The following is a 21,399-nucleotide window of genomic DNA, read 5'->3' on the forward strand; positions in this document are numbered from 1 at the left end:
TCTTTTCCTTCTTTTTGTCAGGAGGGGTTGCTAGCCTCCTATGCAAACCCTTCTCTATTTCTGATGAAAGAGATATTACGAATGATCAAACCACAATGGCCTTTCTCTTCTCCCAGTGTTGGTAATTTGAAAAAAAAAAAAATGAGTGACAAAGTTAAAAAGTAACCTCATTATTATGTAAGCCCTTCACTCCAAGTGGAACATAGGCTATCAACAATTTTTCATCCCTGTTCATAGCTCTTGGCTGTCTTTTCTGCTTCCTTCCAGTTGGATTCTTGCTTTTTGTCACTTTGCCTTAGTATCCCATGGGTAGTTATTTTTAAGGTGTTCTCTCTTCTGCCTCCCTTGTGGATATGTTTTCCTGGAGAAAGGCCTTCCTCTCCTAGCGAGGAAGGAGGGTTAGATGAAGAGTGGGGAAAGTTGAGCACATGTGGCACAAAGGAGTGAAGAGAGAAGATTAATCCCTGTTCACGGCGAAGACAGGAGTCTGGATGGCCCCTGTGCAAGGACAATCCAAACACAGAGAGGTGTTGTAAAGAATGACCGGTAGAAATGGCATGAGACCAGGGTGTCATTGCCGAGTCTGATGTCTCAGAGGTATTCTGCAAACTGGTCAGCCAAGTGGTTTTGTTGGTTTTGAATTATCATTGAAACTTCTGTAACCTTTTTCTAAGTATGGATGTTGTAAAGGAAAAAAAAAGAGGAAAGTTACGTTCTTGATTCTTGCAGACTCATAAGGGCCTATTCCCTAGTTTCCATGGCATTGTAAATTCGTCACCTTAACAATGCATCAGTCTGTCACAGGATTACTTATTTTTGCCAGCTAAGTGGACTAGAACAATGTGAAATGAAGTCCTTGCTCAAGAACACAATGTTTTGTCTTGTCCAGGAATCAAAACCACTATTTTACAATCATGAGTCCAACACCTTAACCACTAAGCCATGCACTTCCACAAATGGTGGTGTTGGCACTATGCAAACCCATTTTTACCATTGTCTAGCATGGGAGGCTCTACAAGGAGTTGCCTCTCTGCTAGCATAGACCCAAGGGTCATTAAGGCACACAAGCCACCCGCACTTGCCTTACCTCCAACACCACCCGCCTCACAGGCACCCATCATCGACCCTGTCATATCACTGACTCCTTCACTTGCACTTCTAGCTATGTCATCTACTGCATCTCCTGCTCTCTCTGTCCTTCTCTATACATTGGTAAAATGGGATTCCACTTCACTGACCGGTTTGCAGAACACCTCTGAGACATCAGACTTGGCAATGACACTCTAGTCTCATGCCACTTCCGCTCTACTGGTCATTCTTTACAACACCTGTCTGTGTTCGGATTGTCCTTGCGCAGGGACCATCTGGACTCCAATCTTCACCGTGAACAGGGATTAATCTTCTCTCTTCGCTCCTTTGTGCCACATGGGCTCAACTCTCCCCCTGTCTTGATCTAACCCTCCTCCTCTCTCTTCTCTTCCTCTCACACCTACTTCCTCCCACCTACCTCTCCTCTCTTGCTCTGACACCTACTTCCTCTTTTCACTCCTACCAACCTTCTCCCTTCCACCCTGTCCCTTCATCATCACCCCATCCCTCGTAACCCCACCCCTACACATTCCAAATGCTGGCAGTGCATTTTGCCCTTGAGCAAGACACTTTATTTCTCATTGCTCCTGTTCCTTAATCTGGCAAAATTGAATTGTACTTTTAATTCAAAGGGCCAGCCTTGTCCATCTCCCCGAGAACTACGTCGAGGGTAAGCATGTTTGTGGAGTGCTCAGCCACTTGCATGTTAATTTCATGAGAGGGCTGTTCCATTTTCCAGATCAACTGGAACGCTCATTATTATTTCTGATGGAGAGCCAGGCTGCAATTACAGAGTTATAAATGATTCAGTTGCCATACTAACAGAATCACTGTATGGAAAGTGTAAAAGTCAAAAATATTTGTTTGACTGAAGTTACTGAAATTGATGAGAAAGATGGAAGGAGAGAGAGAGAGAGAAATGAATTCAACTGAAATAGATGTTTTCAATTAAAACAATAGGTGGTTTGAATAACTGCTGGTGATTGAAAGGGTTTTGAGATTGACATAAAGCAGCAGATGAATGTAAACTAATGAGAAACTGTGGTTTTGAGCCAAAGTAACTGGAAGTCTTTGTTGCTGAAATTCCAGTTAGAGAGGTGAGTGGTCAGGAGAGGGAGTTCTACAGTGATGCACATACAAGAAGCTTGAATATAGGTTGCTGTCTGGACAGTTAAGCTTGGCATTTTTAAAATAAAATATTTTTATATTTCGGTAGGTGCAGGAGTGGCTGTGTGGTAAGTAGCTTGCTTACCAACCACATGGTTCCAGGTTCAGTCCCACTATGTGGCACCTTGGACAAGTGTCTTCTACTATAGCCTCGGGCTGACCAAAGCCTTGTGAATGGATTTGGTAGACGGAAACTGAAAGAAGCCCATCGTATATATATATATATGTATATATATATATGTGTGTGTATACGTTTGTGTGTCTGTTTGTCCCCCCAACATCACTTGACAACTGATGCTGGTGTGTTTACATCTCCGTAACTTAGCGGTTCGGCAAAAGAGACCAATAGAATAAGTACTAGGCTTACAAAGAATAAGTCCTGTTGTCAATTTGCTCGACTAAAGGCGGTGCTCCAGCATGGCCGCAGTCAAATGACTGAAACATGTAAAAGAGTAAAAGAGAGAGTAAAAGAGTATTGTATGTATGAAAACTTGTAGCCTAGTGGTAGGATGTTGTACTCATGATCACAAGATCATGGTTTCCGTTCCTGGATCAGACGGTCCATTGTGATCTTGAGCAAAGCACTTCTTTTCACATTGCCCCAGTCCACTTACCTGTAAATGTGTAACCCTGTGACTGACAGGTGTCCAATCCGGGGAGAATGTCGTGATCTTGGTCTCTTATGCATCATGAAAACTGAGTGACCAGTCCTATAAGCCCTAGTTTTGTTTTAAAGCTTTGATACTGCCAAAAAGGCAGATGAATATTTGGTGGTGGAAAGTCAGATGAAACCATCCCTTATATGTTGCATTTAACCCTCTTTTTAGATCCTTGTCATATCCCAACTGGAAATTACTGACACTGGATATACCTCTCAAAATTCTATATTTTCTGTGAAGGAGTACCATTTAAAATTTGGAGGCAAAGCTGATATGGTTGGATTGCATTCCAGATGCCAGGTCTCTGAAGCATTAGACATGTCTCACACACACACACAGAAGTCCTGGATCACATCTAGAGACAGGCCAGTCAACTTATTGGTATTCAGTCACTACCAAGCACGCTCCAGCCACCATGTTGTCTCCTCTCTCTGTCTTTTTCTATTGTCGCTATTATGGCTTATGCGCCTTGCAACTGGTTGGCATCATAGTCTTTCCATTCAGGCACCTCTAATTTTTTCAACTTTTGTCTCCCTCTCTCTCCCTCACACACACATAAATTTCTATGTTTATCCAATACTTCTGACATGTATTTCATTAACAATACTACCTTTTAAAAAATGGAAAACCTTATAAGGTGAATGCATTGTCAAATCTTCAGAGATTGTACAACAAATGAGGTTGTCAAAAAAAGAAATCTCTGTCTCTGAAGTCTCTCAATTATAATTCTGCCCAGACACTCACATATTGACAACTGAACACCTGACATTCTCAACATTAGTTATATATTGCCGTCAATATACCACATCTCAGATATTTTACACACACACACACATAAATTTTTATGTTTATCCAATACTTCTGACATGTATTTCATTAACAATACTACCTTTTAAAAAACGGAAAACCTTATAACGTGAATGCATCATCAAATCCTCAGAGATTGTACAACAAATGAGAGCTGCTATTTGTTGTTAAAAAAACGTCTCTGTCTCTAAAGTCTCATGAGTATGATTCTTCCCAGACACTCACATACTGACAACCGAACACCTGAAGTTCTCAACATTAGTTATATATTGCCGTCAATATACCACATCTCAAATATTTTACACACACACACACACATAGCTGAACATCTTGTGTATTTATAGTTTGACTGGTGTGCCTTTGTAAGTATATGTAAATGTGTACACATATACATCACTCACCCACACATACATATATATGCAATATACGAGTTATTTCATACACACACACACACACACACACGTCATAATTAATCCATTGTATATTGAACTGTGTGCGGTTTCCAGTTGATCTTCTGGCATTGACAGAATCGGTACGAATTGCAGTATACGAATTGCATTGCATTTCTTTTTTTGCACATGATTGCATAGTACTTAGTGCATCGATTTCATATTTATGAATGCGTATGTGCATGTGCACATGCCCATACATACACGTTTGCATGCGCGCACGCACATACGCGTGTATGTAGATATCTTTTTGATTTATGTACTTTTCGCAGCTAGTTTGTATTATTTATATTTATTTTATAGAGATCATTCGCCGATACATTATTCACTTCGAGAGCTTGTTGCTGGTGAATATCTGTACTTATGTGCATAAAAGTGTGTCACTTCAGAGGGCTGTATATATATTTATATTATGCATATTTATGTGTGAATGTGTGTGTGTGTACATATATATGTATGTGTATGTTGTGTGTATGTGTATATATATATATATGTATATGTGTGTGTATATATATACACACATGTATATATGTATATGTGTGTGTATATATATATATACACACATGTATATATACATGTGTGTGTATGCATATATATGTGTATGCATGTATATATATATGTATGTGTGTATGTATATATGTGTGTATGTACATATATGTGTGTAGGTCTAGTGATATATATGTGTGTATATGTATGGACACATACATGTATATATATATATGTGCATGTGTGTATGTGTGCATGCATCTATGTGTTGGGTGTTTATATATATATATATATATCAATATTGTTATTCTGTATGTATATGTTTATAGTATACCTGTGTCTGTATATCATTTACATGTGATTATACTTCTAAAAATCTTTGTACTTCTCTGTATATCTGTCATGTGTGCATATGGGTGTATGTAGAAATGTGCGTATGTAATATATATATATATATATGTATATATATATTTGTACATTTATATGTACATATATGTATCCATATATGTGTTTGTGTATGTATAATATATTATGTGGAGAATGTTTAACAAATTCATCTGCTTTTGCACACACACACACACACACACACACACACATGATTTATCATCTTTTATTGCAGTCATAAAGATGTGCACATGATACTTCAGTGAATGCACCACTGACAAAGCAGAGCCTCTGTGCCACATCTTCATGCACATCGTCCCTTTTGCCAACACCCACCTTCTAGTCACATGCGTACATAGGCGTTCTCAATAACCATGTTTAGAAATATCTTTATTATTCACTGCTGTGTTCCCATCTAACGAATGAATACACCATTGACACACGAGGTATATAAATCCTTATGTCATGTCTTGACTCGGTGTTGATGTATGCTTATCTGTGCAGAACTGGTAATACTGTTGTCTCCTAAAGAAAGGGGTAGCTGGTTCGATTCTTACCTGTTGGGTTGGTATAGTCTTCTCTAGTCTTTCAATATCAAATTGATTATAGCTGAGTATTGTTGATAAGTCAAGTTTTTGTAATTAATTATGTGTGCATATATATGTGAGTGTTTATGTGCATATACAGTAATCCCTTGACTATCGCAGGTGTTACGTTCCAACCCCCACCTCCTGTGATAGAAACTGCACTGTACAGTATGTTTTTTTTATTATTATTTTTGTATTATTATTAACTAGCAGTATCGCCCGGCGTTGCTCGGGTTTGTAAGGGAAATAACTATATAAGCATTTTTAGAGATGTAAAGTATAATAGCCATCTCAATATGGCTAACCACAAAGGGGGGTGTTACTGTAGCATTTTACGTTCTGAGGTTTAATAATACATTTTTAGAGAGTTACTTCCTTTATATAATAGCAAAAAAATGCATTAAAAATGGGAAAAAATTATGGTAAATTTTTTTTAAATCATAGACTCATCGTAGACACGTGCTAATACCCAGAAGGGCTCGATATGAATCACGACTATAAGATACCCGCTTTTGGTTACACTGCACTGCAAAATGTGGGAGTAGTTAGGAATCTAAATCGTAGGAGACAGACACACAACTTCACTTTTATATATAAAGATTTGTATATATTTATTTTGTCATAAGTGCAAAACAACACCATAAGTGAACTGCAATATGGCAACTGGTGATGGTGTGTTTAGGTTTACGTAACTTAGTTGTGCAGCAAAAGAGACTGATAGAATAAGTACTAGGTTCACAAAGAATAAGTCCTGGGATCAATTTGCTTGACTAAAGGCAGTCCTCCAGCATGGCCACAGTCAAATGACTGCAACAAGTAAAAGAATAAAATTTATATATATATACACACACACAGGAAAAAGTTAAATAAACACAAGATGCAGTTTTATATTATTTTATCCCTACATCTGTTTCACCATTGTGGATTTTTGCATCCTCTGCAGTCAATAGTACCAGTGCAGTTGGATGTTGAAGCACAATTGTTATTCAGAGGAACACTTTATTGCATTACGTTTATACTGATCAAGTGCTTCATATATATATATATATATATATATATAGATATATATACATATATATACACACACACACACACACATATATATACTTATTATAACTTTCTATGCTATACTTCTGTGAATGTGAGTGTAAGATTAAAGGAGTAAGGAATAAAAGAACCTTCTAGTCATGAGTAACTATGGGATTGCACCTAGAAAGTTACCCTCCAAGACACACGTCTGGGCAAGGTTGCTTTATGGAAGACCAGCAGTTGCCCATGCATACCAGCCTCTCCTCTCCATGTCACCAATGTTATCCAAGGGAAAGGCAAAGGCCGATACAGCTTGGCACCCATGACATCGCAACTCATTTCTACAGGAGTGAAGTGGAGCAACATGAAATAAAGTGTCTTGCTCAAGAATACAACACAACCCAGTTTGGGAATTGAACTCTCTACTTCATGGTTGTGAGCCCGACACTCTAACTACTGAGTGAGAGTATATATATATATATAAAATTAATTACATATAATTAGGCGCTGGAGGGGCTGTTTGGTAAGTAGCTTGCTTACCAACCACATGGTTCCGGGTTCATTCCCGCTGCGTGGCACCTTGGGTAAGTGTCTTCTACTATAGCCTTGGGCCGACCAAAGCCTTGAGTGGATTTGGTAGATGGAAGCCCGTCGTATATATGTGTGTGTGTGTGTGTATGTTTGTGTGTCTGTGTTTGTCCCCGCAACATCGCTTGACAACCAATGCTGGTGTGTTTACGTCCCCGTAACATAGCGGTTCAGCAAAAGAGACCGATAGAGTAAGTACTAGGCATACAAAGAATAAGTCTTGGGGTTGAATTGCTCGACAAAAGGCAGTGCTCCAGCATGGCCATAGTCAAATGACTGAAACAAGTAAAATAGTAATAATATATATGTTTATGTGGAGGTATGGCAGTGTGGTTGAGAAGGTAAAAAGGTAGATAGCTAGATATCAACATACATACTTACAATTATGTAGAGACAAATATTTTTTTTCACAGAATCACGTTCTCTATCTCTAGTAACAAGGATAAAGAAGAATCTTGTGAATAAACATTTTACATGTCAAAAACACGTATTTGCCAGGCATATGTAATATATAATAGACTTTGTATCATTGAGCATCTGTTTTTGTACATACACAAACACCATTGTTGTGTGAGCTTTTTTTTTTGACATGTATGTCTTCATTCAAGGATATTATTAATTTAAGACATATGTGCATGTAAAACAGAAAATACATTTATGTATGTGTGTGTGTATATATATATATATTATATATATATATATTATATATATATATATATATATATATATATACATACATACATACATACATATGTATATACAACATATATATATATATAATATAGATTCAGATGAATATGATACTTAAGTTGAGGTACCAGAATTTAGTACGGTATTAACCATACAATTTCAAAGTAATGTGATTAAAATCAAAATAAGCAACAAGGATATTCAGAGATAATGCAGTACAATCGTTTCATGCAACTTCATTTAATTGAACAATGCAATCATTACATCAATTTAAAATGCAGAGCAATCCTCAGCTGCACAAAGACATAAAATTTAATTAAATTAGAACAGATGGATACATAAGCATAATCATACCAAAAATCTCCAAGAAGTTAAGGAGATAGACACTCCAGTTTAAAAGTTTCTCTAGACAGCATGTTCTTTGTTTATCTCCTTAACTTCTTGGAGATTTTAGGTATTATTATACTAATGTGTCCATCTGTTCTAATTTAATTAAATTCTATGTCTTTGTGCAGCTGAAGATTGCTCTGCGTTTTAAATTGATGTAATGATTGCATTGTTCAGTTAAATGGAGTTGTATGTATGGATGGGCGGATGTATGTATGTAACTGATGAAGCAGAGTAACAGAGAAACATGTAGGTCATGATCTAATGACATCAATCAAAGCCCAAAACAAAATGTGATCTTACGGAAGCCTAGTAGAAAATTTTTCTCTGGGTTGAGTCTTGTGGCATTTGAACTTATCATGGCTGATTACAGTCGAACATGTAAAGCATCACACACACATCCTTATATGTGTGTACCATACTGCATGTTTACTAAGCAATTGGAAAAGGAAAAGGAATATTAAATGCTTGTACCATTCAACTTATGATAGCTAAAACTAAGTGCATGATCTACATGTAACATTTGCTTTGTGCTATTAGTTAGGCAGGCACACACACACGCACCAGGTATGGGTGTGTTGTTAAGGAGTCCCTTTTACAACTCAATCCTGGGATTTTAGATTCAGTCTCACTGTGTGACACCCTAGGCAAGTGTCTTCTACTGTTGCCCCCTGGTCAACCAATGAAATGCCTTTGAATTCATTCGAACACTCTTCTCTCTTACAACATCACAGTTTATCTGATACACTGTTCTGCACTATCTAACATGTGTATGTGTTTCATTATGGTTGATTGGTTGTCATTAGAGATGGCTGTAAATATCTACTTTAAAGAATCATACTGATGTTTAAATTTGCACACTCTTTCAACCCATTTTATTTCAGCCTTGTTGAAAAAAATGCAGAAACAGAAAGAAAATTATATAAAACATCATTCTATAGAAAGAAACATTATTTGGTAGATTTAATCAACCAAAATCTATTCTTACATTACTGTTAACTTTTATTTTCACAGAGAGTTCCAGAGTTAGAATTTGGTGCGATATACAATGTGAAGATCGTCGAAGTTCGGTAAGTGATTTTTCTCAAGTTTTTGTCATCTTCCACAAAAGTAATTGTCATTTGTTTTGAATATTTTCTCTAATTTTTCTCATGTTGACTGAGAAACTCACTCTAGTAAATATAATACAGTCGATCAAAGATAATTGAACCGAAAATTGAAAAGAAATTGTTGGTAAATTTCTAAGATATAACACAAAATGGAAATCAGAAAGTCTGTCAATCTCAGTTTGTCTAAAAATGTATCTATAATAATGGTGGAATAATATCTGCGCAAAACTGAATAGCCAGGAATAAATGTTCATAATTCTTCTCATTATTTGATATTGCCTTCACTACGCTTATTATTATTATTATTATTATTCCTTGTGGGTGTCTTTGACTGATGCTTTTTATTTGATGTCTGTTTCTTTTCTTGTTTGATGTTTGTTCTTTGTGTGTGGTGGTGGTGGGGGGCTTTTTTCTTCCTATTTTGGGGAAAACTAACAAAGTGAAATCTTCTAAGACAGAGATGCTATTTTGTACCTTATTCTGCTTCATGTTTTTCCTTCCTTTTTTTTTTCTCTTCAATCTTTTTGATATTTTAGACAGATGTGTAAAATGTGAAAAAAAAATGTGTAAAAAAAAAGGAATTTTTTTTTTAAATGCATCGAAAGAAAATGAATTTTTTTCTTGAATGAAACCGAAATTCAATAAAGAAAAAAAGAATAAATTCAAATTTGACTTGGAAAAAATTTCACTCGTGTTCTTTCCCAATCTGTTACTGTCTTCAGATTGAATAACATGGCTAAATAGGATCCTTTAATGTGGGAAAACTTCGTATAAAGTTTCAATTTCATTACATTTTTGTAATAATGCTGAAAAAAAATGTTTCTACCTGTGTTCTTGGATATCTGATATACTGTACATGTCACAAATAAATATATAATCAAAGGACATACTTAGTATGTCCTTTGATAAATTCTAGTCCTTCAGCTAATATGATTTTTGGGGGCCTGATATCACCTATATTATTGATTCTGTTATTATCATTTTTGAATTGTTACACTAGATATTAACAGAGTCAGTGATATCTTTACAAATTATTTTTTCGTGAATGATTTTTATCGTGGATTATTTGCTCCATATAATATATATATACATATATATATAATCATAATCATCATCATTTAGCATCTGCTTTCCATGCTAGCATGGGTTGGACGATTTCACTGAGGACTGGCGAACCAGATGGCTGCACCAGGCTCCAGTCTGATCTGATATATATGCACACAAACATATATATATATATATACACACACACACACACATACATATATATATATACACACACACACACATATATATACACACACACACACACATATACATATATAGACACACACACACACATATATATGTATTTCGAAAGGATCAAAGGTCCTTTTTGAGCTGTAGGCTTTTAAGGCTGGTTTCCTGGATTCTGTGGTGTATATATTCCCCCTCCCATTGATGGGGCACTGGTCCTCTGTAAGGTTTCTCATTTTTACCAGCTGAGTGGATCGGAGCCACATGAAATGAAATGTTTTGTTCAACAAAACCATGCATTGCCTGGCCCAGTAATCAAAAACCATAATTTTACACAGCACTCTAACAACTAAGCAATGCATGCACACACACACACACAACACACACACACACACACTTGTTACCTGTTCAAAATATGCTTAGGGTATATTCAAACTCATGAGATAGCCATTCACTGTATTTTGTTATGGAGAATATACAGTAAATGGTTTTCTTTGTGGGTTCAAATATGCTCGAAGCATGTTTGAACTCATAACAAGCTTGTATTTATACACACCACTACACAGTGCTTCTATTCCATTGCACCCTCTACAGTCTCAGAGTGGTTGGCATTAGGAAGGGCATCCAGCTGTAGAAACACTGCCAGATCAGATTGGGGCCTGGTGCAACCTCCTGGCTTGCCAGTTCTCAGTCAAATCGTCCAACCCATGCCAGATGGAAAACGGACGTTAAACGATGATGATGATGATATGACTGAGTGGACAAACAAAAGAAGGGCACTCAATAAATTTATTTGGAGTTACATGTATGGATCAAAACAGTTTGATTCAAATCCATTGGTATGCTTGAGCTTCTCAAAATGACTGATGATTAGCATCATGCTTGATACACAAGTGTACCAATGAATTTTAGTCAAACTGTTTTGATCCATCCATACATACACACATATATATATACACACACACACATATATATGTATATATATATATATACACACACACATATGTATATATATATATATATATATATATATATATATATATATATATATAAAATATATCCTCAGTAGTGGTTGGTGGTCTGCTGATACACTCTCTCTCTCTCTCTCTCTCTCTCTCTCCAAAATCTCTGCTTGGTGTCAAATCTTCAATCAATCCAAACTAATCAGCCTCTTTTAAAACTTCTTCCAGTGAAAACGGTTTGATGCTACAGTTTAATCCGAAAATGCAACCTGCATTCCTTCATGTTTCACAGCTTGACCAACGAAAGGTATGTCTTTACATCTGTTTCAAAGTATCATGTAACATACATTGAAGTATTTTTGCTTGAAATCTTGATATTTAATTATATAATGCCACTTGCAACTCTTCTATACCCAGTACAATTTTCTTCATGTTTCTTAAACCGAGAAAATAATGTGTGTGTGTATGATGTGTAGGCTGCTTGACTTTTGACCTCTGAAAACAACTGACCAACTCATTTCACATATAATAATTAGCTATGTGTCTTTATCTTATAAATAAATGTTGGGCCTCATGGAGGCAGAGGTAAGTGACCAAGCCCTTTGGCGATATACTGTACTTGAGAAGACCTGTCAAGTCAAGTGAGATTATAGTCATGGCTGATGTCAGTGTTACATAAATGGCACTGGTGGCATTCTTGGAGTGGTTGGCATTAGGAAGGGCATCCAGCTGTAGAAACTATGTCAAATCAGATTGGGACCTGGTGCAGCTCCCCAGTTTACTAGTTTTCAAGTCAAGCTATCCATCCCATGCCAGCATGGAAAATGGACATTACATGATGATGATGATGGCAATGACGAATAGGAATGAATATGATGTAATTAAAATTAATTACATAGATTAAATTTAAATTACGATGAACGTAAACAAAAAATGAAGTTTGCTTTAGAAGCGTTCAGATGTCTTAGAAAGTTAAAGAAGTGATTTTAAATTCTCAAACACAGGATAATGCTAATAATATAGTCTGAACAGGATAAGCTACCCCTATTTTGCAGAAAAAAGTGTTGGTGGCCGCCAACACTTTTTTTACATAGAATTTATCAAAATTAAAATGTTTTTCTTTTACTTGTTCCAGTCATTTGACTGTGGCCATGCTGGAGCATTACCTTTAGTTGAACAAATCAATCCCAGGACTTATTATTTGTAAACCTAGTACATATTATATCAGTCGCTTTTTGCCGAACTGTTATGTGATGGGGACATAAACACCAACATCAGTTGTCAAGCGATGGTGGTGAGGGCAAACACAGACACAAATAACAAATACACACACAGATATTTATACGATGGGATTCTTTCAGTTTCCGTCTATCAAATCCACTCACAGGACTTTGTTTGGCCTGAGGTTATAGTAGAAGACACTTGTCCAAGATGCCATGCAGTGGGACTGAACCTGGAACCATGTGGTTGGAAAGCAAGCTTCTTACCACACAGCCGCTCCTACGCCTATATATTATATTAAAATATTGTTTTCAAAATTTGGCACAATGCCAGTATTTTGTGGGAAGTGGGTAAGCTGATTACATCAACCCCAGTGCCCAACTGGTACATATTTTATAGACCTTGAAAGGGTGAAAGGCAAAGTCAACCTTAGCAGAATTTGATCTCAAAACATAAAGGTGGGTGAAATGTTGCTCTTGCCTGGCATGCTAACAATTCTGCCAACTGGCCATCTTAGGAGTTATTAAAATATAATTAGAAGTAATCAAAAAAAATTTATAGAAGTTAATTATATATCAATCAAATTTTAATTAAATGTACATAGGTGCAGGAGTGATTGTGTGGTAAGAAGCTTGCTTCCCAATCACATGGTTCTGAGTTCAGTCCCACTGCGTGGCACTTTGAGCAAGTGTCTTTTCCTATAGCCTTGTGAGTGGATTTGGTAGACGGAAACTGAAAGAAGCTCGTCATATATATATGTTTATATGTATGTATTTGTATGTCTGTGTTTGTACCCCCACTTTTGCTTCACAACTGATATTGGTGCGTTTATGTCCCCATAACTTAGCAGTTTGGCAAAAGAGGTTGATAGAATAAGTACTAGGCTTACAAAGAATAAGTCCTGGGGTTGATTTATTCAATTAAAAGTGATGCTCTAGCATGGCCACAGTCAAATGACTGAAGCAAGTAAAAGATTATCTGTGTGGTTTGTATTTTGCAATGAATGCTGTTTTGTTATTTATCTGCAGTTGTTCAAATGTTCTATCTCTACAATGATACGAAAGAGAAATTTTAAAATTTGGTTCTTGACTCCAGACCCCAAAATTTTATATGTTTATTGAAAGCCATTTGTCTATATTTGGGAAATTAAATTGATTTACTTTACAATGCCATATGTTTATATATAGAGACAACAGAGCTAAGTGAAAAAAAATGTGCATGTCCTAACTGTGTGATTTGTCATAGCTTATTCACATGTTCAGAATTCCATTTAAAACCAAAACATTGTTTCAAATAATGAATTAGTCTTCTTGTATATCTGGAAACCAAGCTTATGTAATAAGTTGTTAAAAAGTTGGAGAAAATTATATATGACAGACAAGAGTGATGTTAAGAAAACACATGACATTATAACATGACATTATGCAAAGATTCCCCAGCTACAAACAAACATCTCTCAGAGAACATATATATACTAGGAATCATCAACCAAATTTTAAAATTTTTGCTTTGTGTCAATGTAACATGAGAACAAGAGCAGATAAATAAGGAAGCTGCATTCTTTGAAAAATATAGACCACAGATATGCAAAAATCAATAAATATGATTATATTTATCTAAAATCAATATTAATTAATTTTCATTACATTTATATTCATTATTATTATTATTATTTAAAGAAAATATCATTTCTCCTGATACTGTTGATAAAAAGTCCTTATTGTCTCCCCTGTATATATATATGTATATATTTTTGAAAATATAACATCATCAACAACCACAAGCAATAAGATCAGGAAATTATAAAAGCATCAGTAATTATGAAATCATGAATATCTTTAAATAAATGAAACTGGTGGATTACAAATACATAAAATTTTATCAAAGATTTCAGTGCATTTTCTTCTTTGTTTTTAATATAATTTATCCTGTTGAAAATTTTTTTTTTTTTTTTTTTTTTCAACATATATAAAGTATAATCAATAACTGGGATACTTCCTGTTGCTTGTGTGATTTGACTGCATCAGCTCAGCTTGTTCAGTCATGAAGAAATAATTCCTAACTTTATGCATGTACAGGTACAGAAAGACTTCAGATTTTTCCCCAGAGATGAAGTGAAATGGAATGAAATGAAATGAAATGAAATAAAATAAAATAAAGGGAAATAAATCTGAATATTTATGATATTACATTTACAGATTTTTTTCTTTCTGTTTAGCACTTGAAAATGCTTGTGTGTATACTTACATGAAAAACCTTTACCTGGTTCTTCATGTGAAGGGTCTCTTATCCCATGTGTGTTTGAAGGTGTGAAGCTGAGAGATGATTTTCTGATAAGGGATAAATGACATGCAGCTACTTGTAGCTCATCAACTTTCGGAGAAGGATAAATGTAAAGAAACACGCAAATACACATAAGCACACACATCTACATTTACATAGACACACCCATGTGTGCATACACACACACACACACACACACATATACAGTAGGCTTCTTTCAGTTCTTATAAATCTATTCATATTGCTTAAGTCAGCCCAGTGATATAGAGGAAGTGGCTTGCATATAGTGCTATGCAGTAGGGACTGAACCTGGGACCATGTGATTTGAAAGCAAACTTCTTAACCACACAGCCATACCTGTTCTTTGGCATGTACACACACAAACACACACACTCACACACTCCTGTCACTTATATACATTTGTTCATATGTGCATACGAGGTGGTATCAAAAAGTTCCCAGACTAGTTGTGTAGCTTTGACTGGCTTCTGTGCCAGTGGCACGTAAAAAGCAGCAACCGATTGTGGCCATTGCCATCCTCCCCCGGTACCTGTGCCGGTGGCATGTAAAAAGCACCCACTACACTCACGGAGTGGTTGGCATTAGGAAGGGGGGCATCCAGCTGTAGAAACACTGCCAGGTCAAACTGGAGCCTGGTTCAACCTCCTGGCTTCCCAGACCCAGGTCGAACCATCCAACCCATGCTAGTATGGAAAATGGACATTGAACGATGATGATGATTATATATATATATATAATATATATATATATATATATATATATATATATATATATATATAACCCATGCTAGCATGGAGAACGGACGTTAAACGATGATGATGATGATAATCGTAATAGATCAACATCAATGGAAATTGCAGCTGTGATACCAGTGCTGGTGGTACATAAGAAAACCTTCCGAACGTGACCGTGATACCAGTGCTGGTGGCCATAAGAAAACCTTCTGACTGGCCTCGTGCCGGTGGCACATAAAAAGTACCATCCGATCGTGGCCGTTTGCCAGCCTCGTCTGGCACATAAAAACACCCACTACACTCACGAAGTGGTTGGCATTAAGAAGGGCATCCAGCCGTAGAAACATTGCCAAATCAGACTGGGCCTGGTGCAGCCTTCTGGCTTCCCAGACCCCAGTTGAACCGTCCAACCCATGCTAGCATGGAAAGCGGACGCTAAACGATGATGATGATGTATGTATGTATATAGAGGTGCAATGGCCCAGTGTTTAGGGCAGCAGACTTGCGGTCGTAGGATCACAGTTTTGATTCCCAGACTGAGTGTGGTGAGTGTTTACTGAACAGAAACACCTAAAGCTGTGCACACAGGGAGATCTCGCAGTGACCTTCATGAGGCAGTGTGCTGAGTGACATCACTGTGTTTGCTTCACGACTTGTAAAATTTCTGTTTTAGTGATCAAGAGTATACTGTAGTCTGTGATTTTGTCATGGACAGGAACAAAGAGCCAACTTGAAATTTTGCATTAAACTTGGGAAGTCTGCTACAAAGACACTGAGCATGCAATGGGTTGTACACAATGTTTCAAGCGGCACCGGTACTTCATAAACGGAAAAACGGATCTTTTCGGTTTGAACGGCAGTTTTTTAAAATATTTTCCACGTAACTAAACACTTTTAAACTTCGTATACTGGTAGAATGTGTTTATAAAACATCTTTTTCTCTTGGCTTTATTGAGAAAATTCTACAGTTTGTAAGATATTTGTTTTTTTTTTTCTGCAATTTCAACCAATTAATGACGTCTATTGCGGTGAAAACATTCTGTGCCATATGAATATGACCCTCTTTTAAGAAACAGATTAGGTTTATTTACATTTGTGAAGAAAAAAAGATACGCTCCCCCCCACCCCTAACCTTAACTAACCCTAACCTTAAAACAGATTGAAATGCAATAGATCGATACTAGCATCATAATTATGGGTGACAATTTCATATGACACCGCTAGAAAAACTGCTGTTCAAACCGAAAAGATCCGGAAAAACATCCCTGGAAGATGAATGATCTGGAAGGCCTGCCTTCAGTGTCACTCCCAGAAATATGGTATTGTGCATCAAGAATTCAACCCCCAGGGCCAGACCGTCAATCAAGAGCGTTACTATGTTTTGAAGCATTTGGGGGAAGATATTTGGTGAAAGTGACTGGGTTTGTGGATCATGAATAACTGGATTCTTCACCAAGTTCTCCTTACTCATGAGATTCTTGCCAACATGGTATTGTTTCCACACCCACCCTATTCACCAGATTTAACCCCTGCAGACTTCCATCTCTTCCCCAGAAGGTCCTTGACTTGCTTAAGAAAAATGACTGTCAGGCTGGTATCAAAAAGTAGCAGGAACACTGGAGCCAGTGTATTTATTTCTTTATTGCCAACAGGGGGCTAAACATGGCGGAGATAAACAAGGACAGATAAAGGGATTAAGTTGATTACATCAACACCAGTATGTAACTGATACTTATTTAATTGACCCCGAAAGGATGAAAGGCAAAGTTGACCTTGGCGGAATTTGAACTGAGAACGTAACGGCAGACGAAATACCGCTAAGCATTTCCCCTGGCATGCTAATGATTCTTTTCTACTCCAAGCACAAGGCCTGAAATTTGGGGGAGGGTGCTAATCTATTAGATCGACCCCAGTATGCAACTGGTACTTAATTTATCGACCCCGAAAGGATGACAAGTAAAGTTGACCTTGGCAGAATTTGAACTCAGAACGTAAAGACAGACGAAAAACTGCTAAGCATTTCACCCAGTGCGCTAACGATTCTGCCAGCTTGCTTCCAAACCCATCCTATACACCAGATTTAACCCCTGCAGACTTCCATCTCTTTCCCAAGATGAAAATACAGCTCAACGGTTGCTGTTTTAACACTGTTGTCGAGGTCCAGATTGATTTGCAGAAGGCCCTTGACTCGGTTAAGGAAACTGACTGGAACCCAAACGTGGCAGGAACACTGGGACCAGTGTGTTGCTGCACAGGGTGTCTATTTTAAAGGAGATTATGTTAAATAGGTTATTTTTTATTAAACATAACTAGTTCAGGAACCTTTTGATGCCACTTCATACATATATATTTTTGCATATTAGTGCATGTATGTGTGTATATATTATATATATAATATAAATAATATATAAATATATGCATACAGGCAAAACGCACCCCCTCCTGTCCAATGGACGGTGCTGAGTTGTTAAACATTTAAACCAAATTTTCTCAAAACAACTTGTCTGACCATCCCATAGGCCTCCCTTTGAGAATTTGTAATTTTTTCAAGACTTATACACGCCCTGATACCCCCGGTATCTACATATCAAATTTGAGCAGCACAATCGGATGGAAGATGCCCAAGATCTGAGAAGACACACACACACACACACACACACACAGATTTTATATAATAGATATACATACATATATGTACATACCGACATATATATATGTATGTATATATACATACATATATGGGTACAGGACATCAAAAAAACGTTGAACACAATGAGAAACAAAAACATAAAACCAAAAACATAGAAAACGAACTTTTTACAAACAACGAAAAAAAACAAACAGAGAAATGAGACATGCAACATAAAGAATATTTCCCTTCATCAGTTGACCCTGTTTCATTTAATCCACTTTTCAAAAGTAAGGATAATATGTGACTTCGTTGAAATAGTCCTTCCCGCAAAGCAAATTAAATAAAATTTGGGATTTTTTGTGGAGAGTGAAAGTGGTAACAAGAAAAGGACAGTGAGAACAAGGCAGTAGAAACAAACGGTGAGGTCTGTTAAGCCGAGACAATAGAAAAATTATTATGAACGCATATATATAGAGGTGCAATGGCCCAGTGGTTAGGGCAGCAGACTTGTAGTTGTAGGATCGCAGTTTCGATTCCCAGACCAAGTGCTGTGAGTATTTATTGAGCGTAAACACTTAAAGCTCCGTCGGAGGGGGGGGGAACCCTGCTGTGCTCTTTCCCCACAACTTTCTCTCGCTCTTTTTTCCTGTTTCTGTTGTACCTGTATTTCAAAGGGGCCAAGTCTTGTCACACTGTGTCGTGCTGAATCTCCCTGAGAATTACGTTAAGGGTACAGGTGTCTGTGGAGTCCTCAGCCACTTGTTTGTTAATTTCATGAGTAGGCTGTTCCATTGATTGGATCAACTGGAACCCTCATCGTCATAACCGATGGAGTGCCATGATATATATATATATAATATATATCATCATCACCATCACCATCATATATATTTATCCATATTGTATATGTGCATGTGTATATATATATATATATAATATATATATTATGTAAAATGTGTATCTATACATGAAAGAAGGAAGAGAGAGACAGAGAACAATAGGAAAATTGTTCCTTTGTTGTTGTTTTTCTTTTTGTTCACATATTTTCTAAACAGATAAGTGTTCATTGAAACTGCATCAAAGAGTAATATAAATGATTTTATCAGGAAATAATACTTTAGTATTTTGGGACTCACTTCAAAGAGAACTAAAGGATTTTATTTTGAGAATCACCATACATGCAAGCATACATACGTACATACATACATACGTATGTACGTACGTACATACGTTTATTCATAATTCATTTGTCTTTTTGTTCCAAGTTATTTCCACATAGAGAAAAGGTATGTTCAAAGATGGAAATATTTGGCTAAGAGTAATACAGCTTTTTGAAATATTTACATCTTTCCCCCTGCCAGTCTCCCATCCCCCTCTCTCTCTATCTATCTATCTATCTATCCATCTATCTATCTATTTATCTTTCTATCCATCCATCTATCTATCCATCTATCTCTCTATCTGTCTCTCTATCTTTCTATCCATCTATCTATCTCTCTATCTATCTATCTTCTATCTGTCTCACTATCTATCTATCTGTCTATCTCACACACTCTTTCTCTCTGTCTCTTTCTCAAATAGTGCCTTTTGAGTACAAAATTGCTTTCTTATTCTGCTTATTGTTGTCTTATTACTTTCATATTTCTTTTTCTTTTCTTTGTTTTTGTTTTAAATTTTTGTGTCAAGATCTGTTTAACCAACACCTTCATTTTAGCTTTTGATCTATCTACAGGTGAATCATCCGAGTGCACTCGGAATGGAAGTTGGTCAGGAAATAGCTGTGAAATATTTTGGACGTGACCCTGCTACCGGCCAGATAAGATTATCACGAAAAGTTCTCTACTCCCCTGCCACATCTGTTATCAAAAATCTAGGATCAAAACCATGATTTCTTTTAATTATAATAAAGCAGCAAGCTAATGGAATTATTGGTACACTGGACAAAATTCTTCGGTGGTATTTCGCCCATCTTTATGTTCTGACTTCAAATTCCCGTTGAGGTCGACTTTACCTTTTTTCCCTTCAGGGTTGACGAAAATATTACCAGTTATGTAGTGGTGTTCATGGAATCAACTGCCCCCTCCTCCAAAATCTCAGGCCTTGTTTCCATAATAGAAAGGGCCTTATTATTATTGTCATTTTCTCTTTATTACAGGTTTTGTTGGGGCTCCTGGAATCTTGCATGCGTAGTGGGTTTACTACCTGCAGCCTACGGTACCATGCTGTTCATTCTTTTCAGCTATCTAATACTTTCCTGATTATTCTGGCTGTGCCAAGGAGGCACACCTTTTTGTAACAGTTCTGCTGGGCACTCTATTCCAATTTCCTTTATATTCCTCTTGATGCCTTTTGATACTGTTCCCATGGACCCAACAATAATTGGCACTATCTTCACCTTCTTCATTTTCCATAGCCGGGCTATTTCGTACTTAAGAGGGTTGTATCTGTCTATCTATCTATCTATCTTCTTGACTATCCATGTGTCAAAGGGGTATGCAACATCAACTATATAGCATATATTATTATTATTACTATAGCATGCCAGAAAAAATGTTTAGTAGCATTTCATCAGTTGCTGAGTTCAAATTCTGCCAAAGTCAACTTTGCCTTTTATCCTTTCAGGGTCGATAAATTAGTTATCAGTTGAACACTGGGGCCAATGTAATCAAGTAGTCCCCTCCCCCAACATTTCGGGCTTTGTATCTATAGTAGAAAAGATTATTATTATTAAGGATGGTAGATTGGTGCATACATTAGGGTGTTGGCCAACACTTTACTTTCTGAGTTCATATCCTGCTGAAGCTGACTTTGCCTTTCATTTCTTTGAGGCTGGTAAAATAAAGTACAGTGAAGTCCTGAGACCGATAATACTAGCTAGC

At 36.7% G+C, this 21,399-nt stretch overlaps 1 protein-coding gene across 1 annotated transcript in view; it reads left to right on the forward strand.

Moving 5' to 3' along the window:
* LOC115210623 (polyribonucleotide nucleotidyltransferase 1, mitochondrial-like) overlaps positions 1-20,428 on the forward strand; it is a 578,459-nt gene extending 558,031 nt beyond the window's left edge. The window contains exons 24-26 of the mRNA XM_029779226.2: positions 9,337-9,392; positions 11,858-11,936; positions 20,253-20,428. Coding sequence (XP_029635086.2) covers positions 9,337-9,392; positions 11,858-11,936; positions 20,253-20,408 — 291 coding nt within the window. The 3' untranslated portion in view covers positions 20,409-20,428. The remainder of the gene's footprint in view (positions 1-9,336; positions 9,393-11,857; positions 11,937-20,252) is intronic.
* The last annotated feature ends 971 nt before the right edge of the window (positions 20,429-21,399 follow it).

This window comes from Octopus sinensis, linkage group LG4 (genome assembly GCF_006345805.1).
Source record: "Octopus sinensis linkage group LG4, ASM634580v1, whole genome shotgun sequence".
In the NCBI taxonomy this organism is placed as follows: domain Eukaryota; kingdom Metazoa; phylum Mollusca; class Cephalopoda; order Octopoda; family Octopodidae; genus Octopus; species Octopus sinensis.